The 20,582-nt window shown below is 44.2% G+C and overlaps 1 protein-coding gene across 1 annotated transcript in view; it reads left to right on the forward strand.

Moving 5' to 3' along the window:
- Nucleotides 1-20,582, forward strand: part of DENND2D (DENN domain containing 2D) — a 60,292-nt gene that overhangs the window by 10,325 nt on the left and 29,385 nt on the right. The window contains exons 2-4 of the mRNA XM_060231104.1: nucleotides 4,119-4,297; nucleotides 9,114-9,226; nucleotides 15,432-15,501. Of these exons, the coding sequence (XP_060087087.1) occupies nucleotides 4,119-4,297; nucleotides 9,114-9,226; nucleotides 15,432-15,501 (362 nt within the window). The remainder of the gene's footprint in view (nucleotides 1-4,118; nucleotides 4,298-9,113; nucleotides 9,227-15,431; nucleotides 15,502-20,582) is intronic.

Consider the following 20,582-nt stretch of genomic DNA (forward strand, 5'->3'; position numbering starts at 1 on the left):
CAATAAGCTGCGTTGACCTGACAAAAATCTTACTACAGCTCGCATCACCTCAGAGTTAACATCAGCCAATATAACCTTGCTTGGGGTTCAATGGCAAGATTATATTTGCTCAGAATGGGCAAGATTCTCATAATGAGGACCGTTGATGGCAGGATAACAAAACATACGTGATCAATAGTTTCAATCATGCCAGAGGCACAAGGACAAAAGTGATTAGAGAATGGGATGTTTACAAGTCACCCCCCTCAATTCAACTGTGGGCAAAGCATTCAGCTTGCCAAGCATAAAGATGTGCTGGTTGCTGGGAGTGGTAAGATATTGCAGTTGCAGGGGGAGAGATTCTGAGAGCTAAGCTGGAGCATACCTGAAATGTTTGAAACTTGGTGCTGGTTCTGTCAAGCTTATTGGCCCTCATTTTGATTTCTCTCAATGCCTCATGATACCAATATTTTGGATCATAGTATAGGGGAGACCTAGGCACTTGAGCAGTGTTTCCTCTAACCTGAGCTAGTGTCAGCTAGCTCACAATTTTCTATCCTCCAGCTCATAACATTTTTGTCTGAGCTCAGGAAAAATGGCCTCAGAGAAAACTAATTTATGGAGTAGCTCACAACTTTAATGCCAGTAGCTCACAAAGTAGAATTTTTGCTCACAAGATTCCACAGCTTAGAGGGAACGTTGCACTTTTATTTGCTATCTACCAACAGCTCATGAACTTTTGTAAGTGTCTTTCCTCAGAAGATGTAAGAGACCTCCACAGGAGTTTGATGGTGGAAAAAGTGACTTCAGTCTCAGTTTAAAGGCACAAAGCTGTGCCCTACATTCTAGCAAGTGTTGGGCTAACTCCGTTCTTAATTTGGTTCCTGTGACACGGAAGGGTACCCCAGCAATTTATTGGAGGTAGAGTAAGACTGGATAATCACTGGAGTCAGAGACACCATTTATCCATGTGTCTGCACCATACAGAATTTGAGGGAGTACCTTAGCATTAAATGCCTCTATAGCTGAAATATATATCCCCCTCTTTAGAATAGATAAAGTATATGAGATCATTTATATCCACTTTGGCAATTTTTTGAGCTTAGGAAATATGAGCTATCCATGCCAAATTATGGCTGAAGGTAACATCTAAATATTTAAAGTGTACCACTTGTTCTATTTCCTTTCCATTTTTAGTCTGGGTCTAACATTTCTTTCTCCCCCCCCCCCTTTGAGAACACCATAACTTTAAGGTTTGCATAATGAACTGACAATGTCTCAGAGCTACAATAATTAGTAATTATTTTCAGAATTAGTTTCAGAATTCTCCAAAGTCCAACCTCTGTGCTTGTCATCTGCATAAAATGTTATCTGCATAAAGCAGGACCAGGATACTATTGTTTTAGGGTTGCCGTCCAATTCAAGAAATATCTGGGGACTTTGGGGGTGGAGCCAGGAGACTTTGGGGCGGAGCCAGGAGCAAGGGTGTGACGAGCATTATTGAACTCCAAGGGAGTTCTGGCCATCACATTTAAAGGGACAGCACACCTTTTTAAATGCCTTCCTTCCATAGGAAATAATGAAGAATAGGGGCACCTTCTTTTGGGGCTCATAGAATTGGACGCCCTGCTCCAATCATTTTGAAACTTGGGAGGTATTTTGGGGAGAGGCACTAGATGCTATACTGAAAATTTGGTGCCTCTACCTCAAAAAACAGCCCCCCAGAGCCCCCGATACCTCCAGATCAATTCCCCGTTATACCCTATGAGAATCGATCTCCACATAAGGAATAATGAAGTGCCCAGCAGACATTTCCTTCCCTCTCCCCCCCACGCCCCGCCCATTTAAGTCACATGGTGACTTTGGGGGCAGGGCTTCCCCCCTGCCGGCCAGCTGACTGGGGGCAGGAAGGAGCCTGGGAAAGCAGAAGAACCCCTGCTGGGACCTGGGGATTGGCAAGTCTATGTTGTTTGCTAAGACCAGTTTGTGGCACCTTGAGTTCTGCAAAGAGGGAATTGTATCATTTATGATAAGATTAAAAAGGAGAGCTAAAAGGCAACCTTGTTTAACACCAGTAGAAAGAGAAAAAATACTAGGCAACTGGCCTTCCAGGCCACAATGGACTTGAGCTGTGGAATTTTCATAAATTAGAAATTAGCCAGAAGAATCTCTTATCTATTGTAGTTTTGGCCAACTTAGCCGAAAGTCGGTGTCTCAGAACCAAATCAGATGCAGCTTGGAGATCCATGAATGCTACGTGGAGATAGCCACCTGGGTGCAAAGAGGATTTCTTAGCTAGATTGGGTTTTTCAGACTGCAGCTGCCTTTCAAGCTTTTGTGCATGTTGTGCAGCTTCTGACGATCACACTGTTGGTGGGCCCCTGACATTTTAAAACTGAAAATGTTAAAAGAATGTAAAAAAAAGAAGGGTTTTCCCCTCTGGGGAGAAAGATCAAGAGACAATCTGGTGGCTCTTACAGAAGAGTGTAAAGCAAAAGGAGGACATGATCCGGGCTTTCTCAGGCTGCAGAGGAAGAGAAAGAGAGGGAGAGAGACACGTAATTAAAAAAAACACGTAAAAACCCACCAGACACGTAATAAAAAAAACAAAAAAAACCACACCCATCTCACACACCCCTTTCTGGGGAGGTGGGTTGTGACAGAAGTCACCAAAGCAAAAATCTTAGTTCAGATTATGAGCAGAGGCTTTGTTGCAAATATATTTCATTTGAGGGGGGGCGGGAAATGCATGAGAAACCAGTTTTATTAGGAATGAGGAAAAAATGGGGAAGATATGACACAAAGGTGGAATGCTTACAAAGTTGTCTGAGCACAAGAAAAAAACATGCTTCGTTGGGTAATGCATGTGGATTTTTAAGGCAAGGTAAAGGACTCCACTGTCTCTGGTAAAACTGGGGGGCAGACCTGAGCCCTCAGAAGGTTCTGGGAGGACTTTCTCTTAATTGATTTAAAAAGAGTTACCAAATATGGAGGGAAAGTGCTAATGAGCTGCGGCACCTCTTTTTCTACAAAATGACCCCTATATAGGCTACTATACTTTATTTGGTAAGACTATATATAAATTTCACAATTATAATGAACATGGGGAGATAACAATATCAACCATTAAAATAATCTTATCACAATTTTCTACAGAGCTCATCCTTATGTTATTATAAAACAAGATGAGTAACTAGTTGTAAACTCATTTTGTAATCCAACTTCTTCAGACATTTTCATTCTTCATTAATTATCTTCCTTTTGTTTGCTCTTTCTTGTGGTTATCTTTCTACTGCAGCAATTCAGCTTTTATGTAAGAAGCAAGCCAGTCCTTTTTAATAAGCTTGTACAAAACCTTCCATTCTATTGCTGGCAAAATGCTCCCAAAGATACAAGCAACAGAGTCTTCATGAAGGAACCACCTATTGTTACATTTCAACCTTTATATAAGGAGCAAGCCAGTCCCTTTTCTTAAGCAGGTACCAAACCTTCTGTTCCATAGCTGGCACAATGCTCACCAAAGATACAGGCAACTAAGTCTTCAGGAAGGAAAATGTTTCTCTCATTTTTATAAAGAGCATTATATTTCTGTTTACATAACACCATTCCTTGCATTGTTTAATATATCATGTTTAATACATGCCTTGGTCCAGATTTCTACAATCCTAATGTTATGACATTGTTTATTAAATGTCTCCTTATCCTATTTATTGTACTGATTTACACTGCGTAATTTGCCTTGAGTAACAGTGAGAAACAGGGTTGCCACGCTCCATGTGGGACCTGGAGATCGCCCACTTTTACAACTGATCTCTAGCTGGCAGAGATCAGCTCCCCTGGAGAAAATGGCTGCTTTGAAGGGTGGACTCTATGGCACTGTACCATCCCTTCCCTTCCCCTCCCCAAACCCCACCCTCTCCTGGATCCACCCCCAAAGTCTCCAGGTATTTACCAACACAGGCCTGACAATCCTAGTGGGAAAGGAGGACTATAAATAACACAAATAACTTTTTAAAAGGACCTAACACACTGCATTACTTAAATATACTTAAGTGGATCATTGTGATTTCTGTAATGAGGTTCTTTGTGCCTCAAATACTGCAACAATTTTTGTTTTTGTGACTAATTTTGTATTGCAGATGAATCCCAAGATGTTCCTTCTACAGAAAGCAAAATTGATGCTGATAGGAGGCCAGGAGACAGATCAAGCTTCCCTTATTCTGCAGGACAGCTGTTTTTTGAGTATTTAGTTGTGGTCTCACTTAAAAAGAACTCTGGGGGAAATTATGAACCCAAGATTACTTACCAGTTTCCCAAGGTAAGAATACCTTGCATGACTGTCTGTTTATCGAGAGGTGCCTATTAGGGGGACTTACTTCACTACATCGAATAGTCTGACTGAATGCTTGACTGCTTTTGCTATAGTCTGGTTAGAGTTGCCAGACCCTCCCCCCCCAGTGGAGGTGGGAGTCCCCTGCTGTTAGGCTCTGCCCCCCAGGCTTCTGGCTGGCATTCTGGTATTATGGCAAAAACTCTATGGTAGAAGTTTTTGTCCAAACACCAGAGGGTTGCCCAGAAGTTACTGGCATGATGATGTCGCTTCCTGTGTGATGAAATACAAAGCAGGAAGATCCCAATAAAACAAGTCAAAAATCAATGAAAATAATCTGTGATCACAAAGCACTAATAAAGTACAATAGCATTTACTAGTAACAGACAAAGCAGTCCTCTTGAATAATCTCACAAATATACCAGAGTTTCAATAATAAAGTCCATACAGAGTTTCAGCAGCATAAAGGCAATGCATCCATACGAGGAATCCACCAAATAGGTACATGTATTCCGGATATAAGCCATGTTTCGGAATAAGAGTTTTCCTTCCTCAGAGGTGATTCCACTTGAGCTTCCACACTCCAAAATTCTGAAAATATGCAGAGAACATGTTCCAAAAGCATATGCGCAATATGCCAATTCAAGGGGACCGTTTGTCTATATCCCCTTGTATTGGCATATCATGCATACCCCCCACCAGTTGCCAGGAGTGATCTGGCAACCCAAAGTCTGGTAGTAGGGTTGCCAATCTTCAGGTGGGGCCTGGAGATCTCCCAGAATTATAATTAATTTCCAAATGATAGAGATCAGTTCCTCTGGAGAAAATTACAGCTTCAAAGGGCAGACTCTACGGCATTATACTCTGCTGTGGCTCCTCCCATTCCCTAAACACCACCCTTCCTAGCCTCCCTCAAATCTCTAGGAATTGTCCAACCCAGAACTGGCAACCTACTTGGTAGGCCCAACTATCTCCAGGAAACAGAAGCTTTTCTGCAACACTTCCAAAACCTGAAAAGTACACTTGCTCTTTGCCTACACCTCTTAAATTCTCTTTTTCTGCCTTCTTGTCTTGTTCCACAGAGTTTCCCTTGAATTATGATATAAGCAATAAAATGTCAGTGGAACTGATTTATCTTCGGGGAGGCAGAAAATCTTGCTTACAAAAGCCAATATCCATTGCATCTTTGTCCTTAAAGTTTCCCTAATTGCTTTGCTTTGTGATGTACCTTCTCTGTATCTATTAGAGCTATGTTAGAGAAAAGGTTTCCTTGGTAGTGAAGAAAGCAGAAGCAATGTTTTGATAGGGCAAGAAGAGAATGTTAGGCCTAGACTGCAACATGAGAAACTAGAGATGCCAGCCTCCAGGTGGGACCTGGGAAATTCCCAGAATTACAGCATATCTCCAGGCTACAGAGATAAATTCCCCTGAAGAAAATGAATGCTTTGAAGAGTGGACTCTATGACACTGTATCCAGGAGTTTCCCAACCTGTACCTGGCAACCCTACCTACCCCCCACTGGCAGCCAGGAGGGATCTGGCAACCCTAGAAATAAGAGGGTCTCAGTGACTAAAGGCCCAGGATGCAAACTTAGACCATTAGCACAGTGTGCCGTCTTCACTGGAAGCCTCACACCCACTCCCTGCTGTGTTGTTTGGTTCTAGTTAATGGGTAGACTTCTTGGTAAGCCTATTGTGAGACTTCAATTGATTTTATAGGGATATTGCGTTTATCATTACTACCACTAAAAGGGTATTTCCATTAAAGTCTTTTTAGGCTTATGGATAGCTGTGCATATCCTTCAACAGCAAAGAAAAAAATCTCTGTGAGTATTTTAATTGGACTATATTATGTTGTAGGATATTCAGGATCTGACTTGAGCTTTAGGTGGACAGAAGTGTTATTTTCCAGCCTTTTGTGAAGTAGGATCAGTGAGGGGCTGCACCTCAGTGATGGAGCACCTGCTTTGTATGCAAGAGGTCCCAAGGTCAGTCCCTGGCACCTCTGGTTAAAAGGATCGGGTCACAGCTGATATAAAGCACCTTTGACTGAGACCCTAGAGGGCCATTGTGAGTCCGAGCAATTCTGGTAAAGCATTGTATCTCTCACTAAAGCTTCCCTTCCCACTCTCTCAGCCTTCATGCCCTCCAAGGGGAGTAACAATTTGAAACAGGAATGTTATAAGAGTCTTTTTTATTAAAATTAAAGAACTCTCCAATCTTTGTTTGTTTCTGGCTGACTGTGAATTAGGGTCATCTGAGTCACGGAGACGTTTGCCAGAGCCCATATCTAAGACTAATAGTAATTAGCTGGTGGTTTCACTGCTTATCACAGCTCTTCAAGGTAAAAACACAGTTCAGATAATATAGTCTTTCAGCAACAATTCAAGACAACACATCAGAAAGCAAAGGTAGAACAGAAGGGCTGGAGAGAGTAAATTGTTTAGCTCAGTAGGGGAAAATAAAATAAACTTGCTGAGTGCTCGGCGTTCTCATCAGCATGTCTGCTGTAATGCTGCCACTCATAGATAGTCCTGACCTTGATAGACCAATGGTCTGCCTCATTATAAGACCACTGCATGTGTTTATGCTGGCACCGGGGCTCCGTTTCTGGGACCCTTGCATTCTGCGTATGTGCTTCCTCCTTATTTTCCTGCAGCTCCAGATCCCTGCCCACTCACATGGTAGGAAAAAAATATGAGTGTCAGAGAAAAAACTCCTAGTCATGCTAGTTTTCTATGCACTTAGATTAAAAAAAAATAGGGAGGAGCATTCATTCATGAGCTCCCATATTCAGTCTGGAGTGGTAACCCCCCTCCCCCCCCGACTCAGGTTACCTACCTTAGTAAGAGTGGGCCTGTAGACTCTCAAAAGTAGTCCAACTGGAACTGAAAGGAGACTTGCCTGTGCAGGTGCAAGATCACCTAGGAGTATTGAAAAAGGGCATTCAGTAACTGGCTGAGTGTGCCATGAGAACTAGTTAAGCATATCTGATGGCTGAGGCATCTTAACTGAAGATTTGCTAATTTACATTTTTAAAAACATTTCTTATTTCTTGTGTATTCATTTTCTTTCGTTATCTAATGCCTCCAAGTTGAGGCTCAGTGGCTCATTAAGTCTAGTTAATGTTTCTGGTCTAGCAGGGAATGCTGGGTTGGATCCAGGAGCAGATTGGCTCTGATGGAACTGGGTTGGGGAGAGGATGAATTGCACCATTTCTTCCTTCCACTGCAGTCCACTGGCTCACTCTTTGTGCCATTACTGGCTGTCCTCTGCCCCCAGAAGCAGGATTTCAATCTGCAGAGGAATGGGGGAGGCAAGAAAGTGCCATTTTGCTGGTGGGAAATCCCTTTCATAAGCAGAAAATGCTGTTGGATCCAACCCATTCACTCTATCCAGTGTTGTCCTGACCTAATATTTCACTCACCAAATTAATTCTGCCTGATTCAGAGTCTGGAATATTGGAAATTGTGCCTCTGGGAGATGGGAGATCATTGCAAAGCAAAGTTTAAATACAGGTGCAAAAGTCTTCACTTCAGCACTGTTTTGAAAGGAAAACAATATTCTATGTGCTTTGTACAGCTTCGTTTTACACTTCAAAAAGCATAACCTTTGCTTCAGTATAGCTGACATTCTTCAGCTCCACTGACCACAAATCTGTATCATGAGAAAAGTTAAAGAGTTGCTTCACAGTACCAGAAACATTTCTCTTGTGTCAGTGTTCCAGGCATTATAGAGGCACCAGCCACCATTCATTACAAGATGTGAATCAATCAGCTATGCTTAACATGCAACTTGCAATTCTAGCTCCAGGTTGCCGTCTACATAGGAAGCTCTGCAGATACCCTTAATCCAAAAGCCAGCCTTGTGCATGAGACATTCAGTGAGATTACTAAAAGAGAAACTGCTGGTAATTATTGCTAATGTCAGTCAACGCTCATCTGGTTGGCAGATGAAAGTGGGCTGGCAAAATGGAAGGGGGTGATGATCTTCATCACTACCTGATGACACCACTTCCATCATTACCTGAAAATGCTGGCATCACACCAGGGTGACACTCTAGCACTCACCCAGAAATTCCACAGAGTTTTGGGGTAAGCACTAGAGCACCACCCCAGTGTGATGCCAATTCTTCTGGGCTGAGCTGAAAATAATGTCATTGTATGATGATAAAAGTTGCCACTCCTTGCCACAGTAAGTGCCACCTCTCCACATCTCCCACTGGTTGCCAAATCATGCCTGGTAACCCAATGTGGGAGCATAGCACAATAGCCAACAATGTTCTTCTGCTAATCAGTAATTGCACGTTTTAATTGGGTCAGTGCATTTTCCTTAACTTTCCATTTTTTTATTTAATAAATGTAAGTTCTATTTATTATAAATGTTTTCAGTGTGGTTCACAAAAATAAAGCAAAACCAATGCAATTTATGCAATCCAATGAAGAATCAATGCACCCTTTAACATGAACCCCAAAGAAACAGATTTCCCACATAGGCCACAATTCCAGAGACCTTCCAGGACAGGCATTAGGAGGAAGGGCAATGTTTTGGCCACCTACATCACAACCTGAGTTATAGGTGCTTCTTCTATGTGCACCTTGATGAATTTTTTTCGGAGTGATGTTTATGATGCAGGCAAGCCTAGCTTGAGAATGGTGATGCATATGTATGTTTCTTAACAAAAGTTCATGTTTGGGAAATAACCGCCCAATAAAACCTGGAAGTTGGTGGGCCATGCGCTAATAATACTACTTGGCATTTATTATAGCACTTCTGCTTGCTTGATAGTGTTCCTCTTTTTGCAGCGTGAAAACTTGTTGCGGGGACAGCGTGAAGAGGAAGAGAGATTGCTGCAGGCCATCCCTCTTTTCTGCTTCCCTGATGGTAATGAATGGGCACCACTCACAGAGTATACCAGGTAAGATTTCTGTGACCCAGGGTCAGCAAGGAGATGGTGTTGTGGGATGGCATGTAAAACACACACATGTCAAACGAACAAAGTTCAAGTCCAGTAACACCTTTTTTTAGTTTGTTTTGCATTTTTGTGGGGTGGGTGGGTGTCCGTGCCTGGAAGTCATGGTGACCTCTGGCATGGAGAAGAAGACATTGGATTTATATTCCATCCTCCACCCTGAATCTCAGAGCAGCTCACAATCTCCTTTATCTTCCTCCCCTACAACAGACACCCTGTGAGGTGGGTGGGGCTGATAGGGCTCTCACAGCAGCCGCTCTTTCAAGGACAACCTCTGCCAGAGCTATGGTTGAGCCACGGCCATTCCAGCAGGTGCAAGCGGAGGAATGGGGAATCGAACCCAGTTCTCCCAGATAAGAGTCCACGCGCTTAACCGCTATACCAAAGTGGCTCTCCCAAGAAGGAGCTTGATAGCCTGCCTCTGCCTCTCAGCTCTGGTATTCTCTGGAGATTTCCAAATATTTGCCAGGGTTGGCCCTGCTTAGCTTGTGAGATCTGACTTCCCTGAGTTTATCCAGCTCAGGCCAGCGGCACCTTTAAGATCAGCAAGGTTTATTCTGGGTATAAGTTTTTGTGTGGCACATGAAAGCTTACACCCAGAATAAAACTTTGTTGGTCTTAAAGGTGTCACTGAACTCAAACTTTGTTCTGCTGCTTCAGACCATTTATGGGCACAGCCTTCCTTTAGGAATTCTACAAAACTAGCTCAGGGTATGAGATTATTGGGCCTTAATTGTAGTCAATGGTGAAAATGTGCAGTCCTCGCCCTAGTGTTTAGGGAGCGTACTGCTGTTTTACAAAGGGCTGAAGTCATTGTAGTTTCTCTGTGAAGATTGTTTATAACATTTCTGTTGCTTTGTGCCATCTGATACAGCTAAGGTTGCTGCATGTACCATTTAATCTCATATGTTACTTTCTTAGTCCCACAATGTTTCCTTGGTTTGGAAACCTTGAGAATGGCAGTCCTCTTTTAAGGCCTTTGTAATGGGTTAGAATCATCATCATAAAACTCGGAGAGTTTTTACAGAGGCCTTTTTTTCAGTGTATTCCATGCACTGGCTTCTGAAGTGTACAGATAAATGTAACCAGCAGGAGCTTTGGATGAGCAGTGAGTCACTTTGCTGCGCAAAAGAAGATAACTCTGTTTACCTATCATGGTTTAACTGGCCACGGCTGGTAAATCATCTGCTCTGAATGTAAAAGGTCCTAGGCTTAATCCTGGTGTTTCCATTTAGAGTATCTCTGGTAGAAAGTATGGGGGAAGACCTCTACCTGAAATCCTGAGCAACCAGAGCTTTTTTTTTAGCAGGAATGCACAGGAACACAGTTCCATCTGGCTAGGTGTCAGAGGGTATGGCCTAATATGCAAATGAGCTCCTGCTGGGCTTTTTCCACAAAAAAGTCCCGTGTGAAGCAATGGTGATGTCAGGGGGTGTGGCCTAATATGCAAACAAGTTCCTGCTGGGCTTTTTATTTTAAAAAAAGCCCTGTGGGCAAACAATCATAGTACACAATACTGACCTTGACGAACCAAGGCATGCTTATGTGAAGAGAAAAAGAAGGGATTGGATTTATACCCCACCGTTCACTACCTGAAGGAGTCTCAGAGTGGCTTTCAATCTCTTTCCCTCCCCCTCGCCACAACAGCCTGTGAGATAGGAGGGGTTAAGAGCTCTGACAGAAACTGCTCTGACAGTTATGACTGACCAAAGGTCACTCCAACAATTGCATGTGGAGCAGTGGGGAATCAAACTCAGTTCTCCCAGATAAGAGTCCATGCACTTAACCACTACACCATACTGATTCTCCTGTGTGCTGAAATGAAGGCACAGGAGGATAGATTTCCTTTCTACCTTTTTATCTGCAGATGTTTGAGTCAGGCAGATATGTTTCTCTGATACATGCTCATCATGAGAGGAAAAGACATCTACCCCTGTCCCTAGGCAGCAAATCTATCCTGCCAGTCCACTGGAGCCCAGACCTAGCAGGGTGTCATCAGGGGTCTCAGAGCCTCCTTCTCCTGATCTGTTCCTGGGCTTTATCACAGAGGTAAAAGAGTTGTTAGCACTGCTCAGGCACCAGCACTTGCTAAAACTCTTTGGAGAGGAGGATTCTGGCTGCAGTGATTCAGAGGGGAGGGGTGTGTGTGGAAGTATCCTCCCTTGCCACATCCCTACTCCCTGTTGCTACTCCCACCTCAAGCACACCCCTCTGTGGCTCTTCCCAGCCTAGTGCCAGTAACCAGCTGTGCCCCCCACCTTTTTGAATCCTGGGACCTCATTTCCAGCCCACAGTTTGGAAACATTTCTGCACCCTCCCCAGTGACCCGTGGGTGGCAGAATGCCAAGTGTGCCAAATCCATGTCTGGAGGGGTACAAACCAACAACACTTGTCCTCCTCCATCTTCTTCAGGCACCTGCAAAGCGTGCACTGTGACCCACACACATGTTGCTGCCAGAGAAAAGAGTGGTGGCCAATGAAAGGAAGAAGAGGCTCATTCTCTCTCAGCAGGGAGAAGAAGAGGGGAAACAGGAGGCTCCTCAAAGAAAAGCACCCTGTACTCGGGGTGCCATGGGTGGGATGGCAAAGCAAGTCATTCTTCAAGAGGTCAATCCCCCAGGGACGCTGACAGTGCCTTCCAAGAGGGCTTTGTGGAGGGCCCAGGAAGCAGTCACTCTCTTCTTCAGTGAAATAATTGCTCTGGATGGCCAACTCTTCTCCCTCATGGAGGATGTAACCTTTTGCTGCAAATGCTGGCTCTCATACTCCGGAGGCTGGAGAGGAGGAGCCACAGCCCAGCACCTCTGCCTCAAAGAGCCCAACCAGGGAGAAGCCCCACTACTGGTTGTCAGTGGTGAACTGGGAGGTCAGCAGCAGTGGGGATGCCAGACATGTAATTGCAGAGAATTTGGCAGAGATTATTGTGAGGGAATACTCCACTGATCCCCTGGAGTACTGGTCACACAAGGCTGTCATCTGGCCTGACCTCTCTTGCATGACTATGAGTCTCCTCCCCTGCCCTCCCACCAGCATCCAGAGTGAGCAGGTGTTTGCCCACCTAAGACACATTCTCACTCCTTGCCACTCCTGCTTGGACCTGACCACAATGGATGAGTTGGCCTTTCTCATGGTCAGCGTTCCCCTGCTGGGCTACCCTTCTCTGAACCTCACAGAATAAGATCCAGGCTTCCTGTTCTCCCCTTGCATGTCCCCCCATCCCTGGGTGATCTGGCATGTGGCCTGTGAGTTGTACCCTTGGCACTTGGGTCAGAGGATGATTGCCTCTGCCGGGTGGTGGTGGGTTGGCTCCACATCCAATCCTTTCCCCAGCCCTTTCTCACTGATATTTCCCCACTGCAAAAATCCCTGGATACCCCTGCTTTACTTTTCCCTCCAAAGAAAATCTTCCTCATCCAACATTTACTTCATCATAACACAACACTTACCTCATGGAACAACATCCACTTCAGCCAACATCTACCTCAACAAACATCTGCCTGTACAAGAAAGCCCCTGTTTGACTACGCCTTTTCATTGTTTTTGCTCAATTCATAAGTGATCTTGTATCTATACAACATGTTCTGTTAACTGAATAACTAGAAATTTCACCTAGGGGTGGGCTGTGACAAGAAGATCTTTATGTTTGGACTTGAGGGGGCTGGGAGTGTTGTTGGCACACCATACTGGGTTTCAGTGGTTGCTGGGGTCTCTGCCAAGTTGCTGCATGGTTATTTTGGGGAGCCCCTATGAAAACTCTGGGGATGTCTGCCTTTCTGCCCTTCAGAACCTGCCTTTGCAGACTTGGCCCTTCCAGCTCAACATGTGTTTCCATTCCTTTGCTGCATAAAATAATACACTCTAGATGGATGTGCTCTGGACCTGTGTTTTCCAGCTGGGAGGAGGGCTGCAGAGTTGTGGGCATACTTCCCTTGCTTGTCTTGTGTGGCTAGGGTGACAGCCAAGCTGCCGTGGAGTTACTTTGGGGGTCCCCTGTCAAAACTCAGGGAATGTCTGCCTTTCTGTTCTTCAGAACATGTCTTTGGAGACTTGGGGGTGGCCCTGTCAACTCAGCATGTGTACATTCCTTTGCTGTGTAGAAGAATACAGGTGTACTGGCTTGCAGGCTCTGAGGATCAGGTGCCAGATGATAGGCAAAGCATAGTCATTCAGTCCAAGGTCAGGGGTCCAGAAGTCAGGCAAGGCAGAGCTGGTGGCTTAGCATCTATTGTACGTACGACGTCCCTGCCAAACAGCCTTTCTTGGGTGATTTTATAGTCCCATGCCTAAAGGTCATTCTTGCAACCAGTTACGCAAAAGCAATCCTGCAGCTACTCATCTTCATTATCAGCAAGTGGTTGGCATTGGGCCAGGAGGTGTGCACTTTGCTGTCTTGTCCGTAGCTCTGTTCTCAGCCTTTGTCTGCAGCACTCTAAGGGTGTAGGTGATACTGGTGGGTTAGGAATGGCCAATTAGGTTCTCCGGCTGAATCAGGGCTGGAGGATGTAGGTGGCTCTTCACCAGTTGTTGGCTGTGAATCCTGACAAGTCTGCAGCTCATTTTCCTGCTGGTCAGCGTGTGATAACTCAAGGTTGGCTGCATGGGGCTTCTTTTCTCCTGAAGAGTCCTCACTATCATTGAGTCCTTGCTGACTCATGACAACCGGTAGAGGAGAGTCCTTACTGACTCATGACAACCGGTAGAGGAGAGTCCTTACTGACTCATGACAACCAGTAGAGGAGAGTCAGCTGGAGATCCCCTGCAAGTTTGATGTCTCTTGCATGCTCGGCGGCGGGGGGGGGGGCATTCTCCTGCATCATGAACCTCACAAATAGAACCAGTTCTCTTGGCGCCTTAAAGTTCATGACAGTTCATGGCTCATGAACCTGGCATGCCGTGAACCATGAACCGAAATGAACCGCATTTTCACAGTTCATGCTCACTCTTGTGCATAAATCCAGTTTGTTGTGTGCCTCATGCCCCCACTTTACTTCCCGTCCCTCTTTTTTTTTCACAGAATATGATGAAGAATAGTTAGAAATTTCCTTGTTACTTTTAATGTATAAATGAAAGCGCACAGGTTATCCAGGGTTAATTTTTGTCCCATTGAACCAGAGTTCGGGGAAGGGAAGGCAGTATGGTATAGCCCAATCTTGTCAGAACTTGGAGTCTATGGAGGGTCAGTGTTTGGATGGGAGACTGCCAAGGAAGACTCTGCAGAGGAAATCAATGACAAACCACTTCTTCTCACTTGCCTTGAAAGTCCCTTGGCTGGGGTCATTATAAATCGACTGTGACTTGTTGGCACTTTGCACACAAAATCCAGAGTTTAATTCAGATTTAGAATCCCATTTGGTAGAGAGGAAACTACTTTGCATTAACCTGCATACCTACATTCATCAGTTGGGGGGTAAGACAGGATGTGCAGCAGCATCCACCTTGCTTAGTGACTCAGGGCTGAACTACATACTGCATTTGCTGACTTTCCCTGCAACAGGGCTATGCTTGTCTTCCCTCCTACATTGTGATCTTGAGCTCAAGAACCCCCCTTCAGACTTTACTAATGTCTTTTTGCACAGCTGCTGTGTGGCTGTGGGAGAAGCCAACACAGATTCAGGTTGTCAGAAAACATAATGTGTAGTTTGGCCCTGAGTCATTAATCAAGGTGAATGCTACTGTGTCTCCTCTCCCTCACCCTTCACTTATCTGCTCACCTGTTGTTACAGCTCTTAGGCTCAATTCACTTAACAAACAAATGTAGAAAATGTAACATGCAGTTTGGCTCTCAAAACTCAGTCACTGTCTCATCACCTGTCAACTGTAGGTAAACTCCATCTCTTCTGCTAATACTACTTCCTACTCAATAGCAACACATAGTTTAATTTCTTTTACATTATAATTGCAAATAATATGTGTTGGCAAAAGAATAATTCTAACTAGAGTTTTTTTGCAAGCAGATTTTGCAACTGTAAGACTGGCAAAAGCATGCTGGGATGACAGGTAGGGATATATTTAGGAAGGTGTCTCATGTAGTGCCATGAAATGTGGGCTTCCCAAACAGCATTTTCATTTCAGTGGCGCTGACATGATTCTTTCTGTTTTTTCCATGTAACATTCAGCAGGCTGTTAATTTCCTCTTCTTTTATCTTTGCAGTGAAACATTCTCTTTTGTCCTCACCAATGTGGATGGGAGTAGAAAGATTGGCTACTGCAGGCGACTATTGGTGAATATTCTCCCCCCCCCCTTTTATTGTGCTACTGTTAAGTTACTTGTTAGGTCCAGAAGCTGATAATTTGTTAGGTTCAAAGGGGATGGTTTTGAATGTACCAGAACAGGGGTACCAGTCACATTGGGACCTCAAGACCAACAGAGTTGTAGAGGAAGAAAATGGCCAATACATGTTTGAATCAAAGGTCTCACTCACACCATCAAAGTTTGGGCTGTAGCACTTCAGCTTGGAAGGGCAGGTTCACATGGCTGAATGCTTTTTCATACCTGCAGAAATCCCTTATAAAAATTTGGCAGCCATCTGTCCTTGATCTGTCCCTTGTCCAGAATCAATATGGCACCAGCTTCTCTGTACAGACCTGCATTATCACTACCAATCTTTCTTCCTTGTTAGACCAATTTCTTGCAACTGAAATTTATTTTCCACATATGCCTGTTGCATATCTCATTTTTTCCAACTGGAGTTCAAAGCAACTGAGGGAGCACTATTACTGATTGGACCCCAGTTTTCAGCCTGATCACCATGAAGGAGAGAGACCATCATAATTATGCTCCAGACTGAGCTTCTGTCAGGGACACAAGCCTATTGGTTACATAAGCAAATTTCTTGCCTTCACTTTCACCAAGCTCATAGACCTTTTATTTGTTTTGGGAACTGGCCTCATGCCAAGAAAAGTGATCACGCAAAGTGTATAGTGGATTATGCAGAAGAATGTCTGGCGGTAGATACAAAACAAAGTGGGGGGAAGGAAACATAGGAAACCAGAACTGATAGTGTTTCTTTGGAGATCAGCCACAGTCAAATACTCTTCATTATTTTTAAAAATAATTTTGAATCTCTGCTGACACACTAGTTATATCTGGATCTATGTCAAACTAAGTTTTAGTCAGAGTTTGGAAATGTAGCGCTTTGGTCACACTGGTGTATGACCTGTTATATTTAGAGAAAGCCAATTTGGTGTGGTGGTTAAGTGCGTGGACTCTTATCTGGGAGATCCAGGTTTGATTCCCCACTCCACTTGCACCTGCTGGAATGGCCTTGGGTTAGCCATAGCTCTTGTAGAAGTTGTCCTTGAAAGGGAAGCTGCTGTAAGAGCCCTCTCAGCCCCACCCACCTCACAGGATGCCTGTTGTGGGGAGAAGATGTAGGAGATTGTAAGCTGCTCTGAGTCTCTGATTCAGAGAGAAGGGTGGGGTATAAATCTGCAGTTCTTCTTCTTCTTCTTCTATAAGAGAAACGGTGGGAATGTGATCCTATTGATTTTCTGGGGTGTCTTCTGATACCATCAAACATGGCACCTAGACCAGGGGTGTTGAACTCATTTGTTATGAGAGTCAAATCTGACATAAATGAGACCTTGTTGGGCTGGGCCAATCCATGTCAGACCAGGCCATGTATATACCTATTTAAGATTAGGTAGCAGGGATATAAACTTTATAAAGGACACAGGAAAACACAATTAATTTTAAAAAAAACCAACCAAACAAACCTTAAAACATGCTTAAAACGTTAGCACTCGATCTTAAAGGTGCTTTCTTTGTATCTCTTCCATGTGATCCAGGGAACTGGGCAAAGGAATCTTTGGCTGTTTCCTTCCTTTCACAGGGGAGCAGAAGGGGGATGAACTTCATCCAATAGAAAGAAGAGAAGCTAGGCTCAGTAACTCTGCTGTGCGATTGAGAGAACCTGGAAAAACAAGCTCTGTCTTCCCCCCTTCTTCTGTATGGGAGGAGCCTTAGCCAATGGAGAAAACAGAGGTTTTGCTCTGTAGCTCCTGTGTGATTGAGCAAGCCTTGCAAAGCAAGCTGTGATGCAGAAAGAAGCAAATGACAGCCAGTTGTTCGGAGGCCTGATAGGAGCCCTCCAAGGGCCTGATTTGGCCCCTGGGCTGCATATTTGACACCCATGGTCTAGAAATCCTCTCTCCTGTATCCAGCTTTCTGTGCAGTGGAGAGATTATAGCGGAGAGGAGAAGCCAGCACTGGGCACAGAGAACACAAAGCTACTGGTCGGGGAGTGTGTGTGCGGGGAGGGAAGGAGGGAGGCAAGGCCAGCCCAGCCAAGGGGAAGAGAAAGGAGAGGAAAGGAAGCCAGAGCCACCTACTCATTAGTGGCTGCTCTGTCTGTTGGTGTGTGTGGGAATCAACATCTAAAGCTAGTTTCCTATTCCAGAAATCCATGGGGCTTGGATAGAATAGCTGACAGAGTCTGCCAACTGTTTTGCTGATGGCATCTGGAAACCATCCAGTTCCATTAGGTTTTAGGGTTGTAACTGGTCCTCCCCTCTTACAGAGGTTAATTGCACTACATGTTTAGTCTTAATTAACAGCGATCCATCTAAGGCAAAGGAATACATGCCAGCTTCAATTTGCTGGTCACTCCTATTTTTCTGGGTACAGGAAACCAGATCTAGTGTCTAGTCATTGGCATGTAATGTAATGGTGGCTATGAAGCCCTGAACTATAAAGGAAGACTCAGGCTAGAAGTTGAAGTACCCCAAATTTGTAAACTTGGGGTCCCTCAATACACACCTCTGTCATCTAATTTAGGCCGGTAATTAGCATACAAACTAAATCTCCAGTCTTTCTTGATTTCCCAGCACCCATTCAATATGCACTCAAGCAAGACTTCTGTTAAGGAAAGCGTCTTTATGGACTATGATAACTCTCCTGTCACTAACTCTAAATTGCTCCTGTACAAGGTATCCAGCATCAGCGTGAAACAATGTGGATCCTTTTTATCTCATCTGGTCAGATATTTATATACCATCCAACTAGCCCCTCTTTTATCCTTGATCATGTCATGAAGGATGTTTTATTTTAGATTACTACCTATTTAATTTAGGACCATGAAACAATGACAAATTTAAAAAGTGAAGTTCTACAGTTCTACAAAATATAAAGGATCCATTATTTACTTGCCTGCAGCATTTTTCTTTAGATCATTGTTGGTACAGCAACTGATGGAGAGTGTAATAGAAGTGCTGAAGTTCCTAGTCTTCATCAGATTCCAGTACTTTTGACTGTTGAGATGATTCTGCAGGAATTGAATGAAAATTATCAGAATAGCACCTTATTTATAGAGCTTCCTTATCCAAAAGGAAAGTTCTAAAAGATCAGCAGATTTTTAGACAGTAGCAGAATTTAAAAACAAAAACCCCCTTCAGTTTAGAAGACAGAATGAAAGCCATGATGTAGAAGATAGGCAAAAATTCAAATTAGAAAACTGATGCAAAACAGTAATGGTAGTAAGGAGGACAGTAGACCAGACTGCCAAGAACTAGACAGATTTCACTGATATTCTTCAAATGAACACATTTCTGCAAAATATCTTATTATTATTACGAGTTTGATAAAGTACATCTTAGTACATGGATTTCCAGCTGATATACAGTGTTCAGAAAATTCCTAACTTTCCCATCCTCCTCCTTATAGACATCCCATGTTTAAAACTTTGGAGGGGGGAAGAAGGCTCTCTGTGTGCAAGTGAACTCTGTCTCTCACACAGAAAGGACCCCACTAGATCACAGCCTCAGTAAATACTTGGATAACACACAGTCTCTGTTTTGCTCCTCCACTAAGTTATCTCAGTGGTTCCTTTGGCATTAAAGCTCTGTAGCTGTAAGCATCCATGGTATGTGTATGAAACATCCACAGCTTTTGAACTTCTATTTTGCAGAGCATTCAGATAGTCCCTTGTAAAGAGAATGGAAAAGAAATGAGCGAGAACGCACAGCTACATTAAGGACTTGGCTGGCTCCAGGTTTTGAGAGGGGGGGGGCAAGGGGGCCAGAGGATACAAGACAGAATGAGAGCATTCTTTCTGGGTGAGTGGCTTGGATCCTGTCCAGTTCTGCAGAAACCGAAAATGATCGACCTAGTGCTGTACATTACAAAGGGCACTTGGATTGTGTCCAAAGTCCTTTACCACTGGAAGGCGCTGGGTCTCCATTCTGAGGCATACTGGGGAAGTTTCAGATAAACTAAACAAAGGTGGTTCTTATTGCAATGAAAACAGGACAGTAGCATTACTCGTGGTTTATTGATTTATTAATTATTAAGTTTATTCACTCTAGACTTGCCAATTCCCAGGTCCCAGCAGGGGTTCTTCTGCTTTCCCAGGCTCCTTCCCATCCCCAGACAGCTGGCCGGCGGGGGGAAGCCCTGCCCCATAGCCACTATGTGACTTTCCACCTCCGGAGGCTTCAGTCTCCGATTGGAAAGGCTTCCTCTTGGGATGGTGTGTCTGTGTTACTTTGAAGAAGTTGGCAGCAACTGATGAGTAGAGATGCCAATCCCTTGCTTCAGAGTCGCCAGAAACAGGAGGGGGGGAGGGAAATGTCTGCTGGGCACTTCATTATTGCCTATGTGGAGATCGATTCTCAAAGGGTATAATGGGGAATTGATCTGGAGGCATCGGGGGCTCTGAGGGGGCTGTTTTTTGAAGTAGAGGCACCAAATTTTCCGTATAGCATCTAGTGCCTCTCCCCAAAATACCCCCCCAAGTTTCAAATCGATTGGACCAAGGGTCCAATTCTATGAGCCCCAAAAGAAGGTGCCCCTATCCTTCATTATTTCCTATGGAAGGAAGGCATTTTAAAAGGTGTGCTGTCCCTTTAAATGTGATGGCCAGAACTCCCTTGGAGTTAAATTATGCTTGTCACACCCTTTCTCCTGGCTCTGCCCCAATGTCTCCTGGCTCCACCCCCAAAGTCCCCAGATATTTCTTGAATTGGACTTGACAACCCTAATTCACTCAGGGGACCTATCAAGAATACAGCTCTGTTGTGCAACTAGTTAATTAAACACTGAGGAAAACAGAGCTGGAGGAATATACTGTCTGAACAGGAGAGACAGTCGTAGAGAGGAGAAGTGTACAGTGGAGTGGCTCATGGGACATCCAGCTGATATTCTCTCTGGGGAGAATGTGGGGCTTGAAGGGCTTATTTCTCACAATGGGATTGGGTGGAATTTTTCTTTAGGAGCAAATAAAATAAAAAGAGACTGAAAGGGAGAGGATAGAACAAGAACCGGTGAGGGGAGAAATGAAAAGAGACTGGGGAAGCAGCTGCTCAA

The sequence above is a fragment of the Heteronotia binoei genome, chromosome 2 (genome assembly GCF_032191835.1).
Source record: "Heteronotia binoei isolate CCM8104 ecotype False Entrance Well chromosome 2, APGP_CSIRO_Hbin_v1, whole genome shotgun sequence".
NCBI classification, from domain to species: Eukaryota; Metazoa; Chordata; class Lepidosauria; order Squamata; family Gekkonidae; genus Heteronotia; species Heteronotia binoei.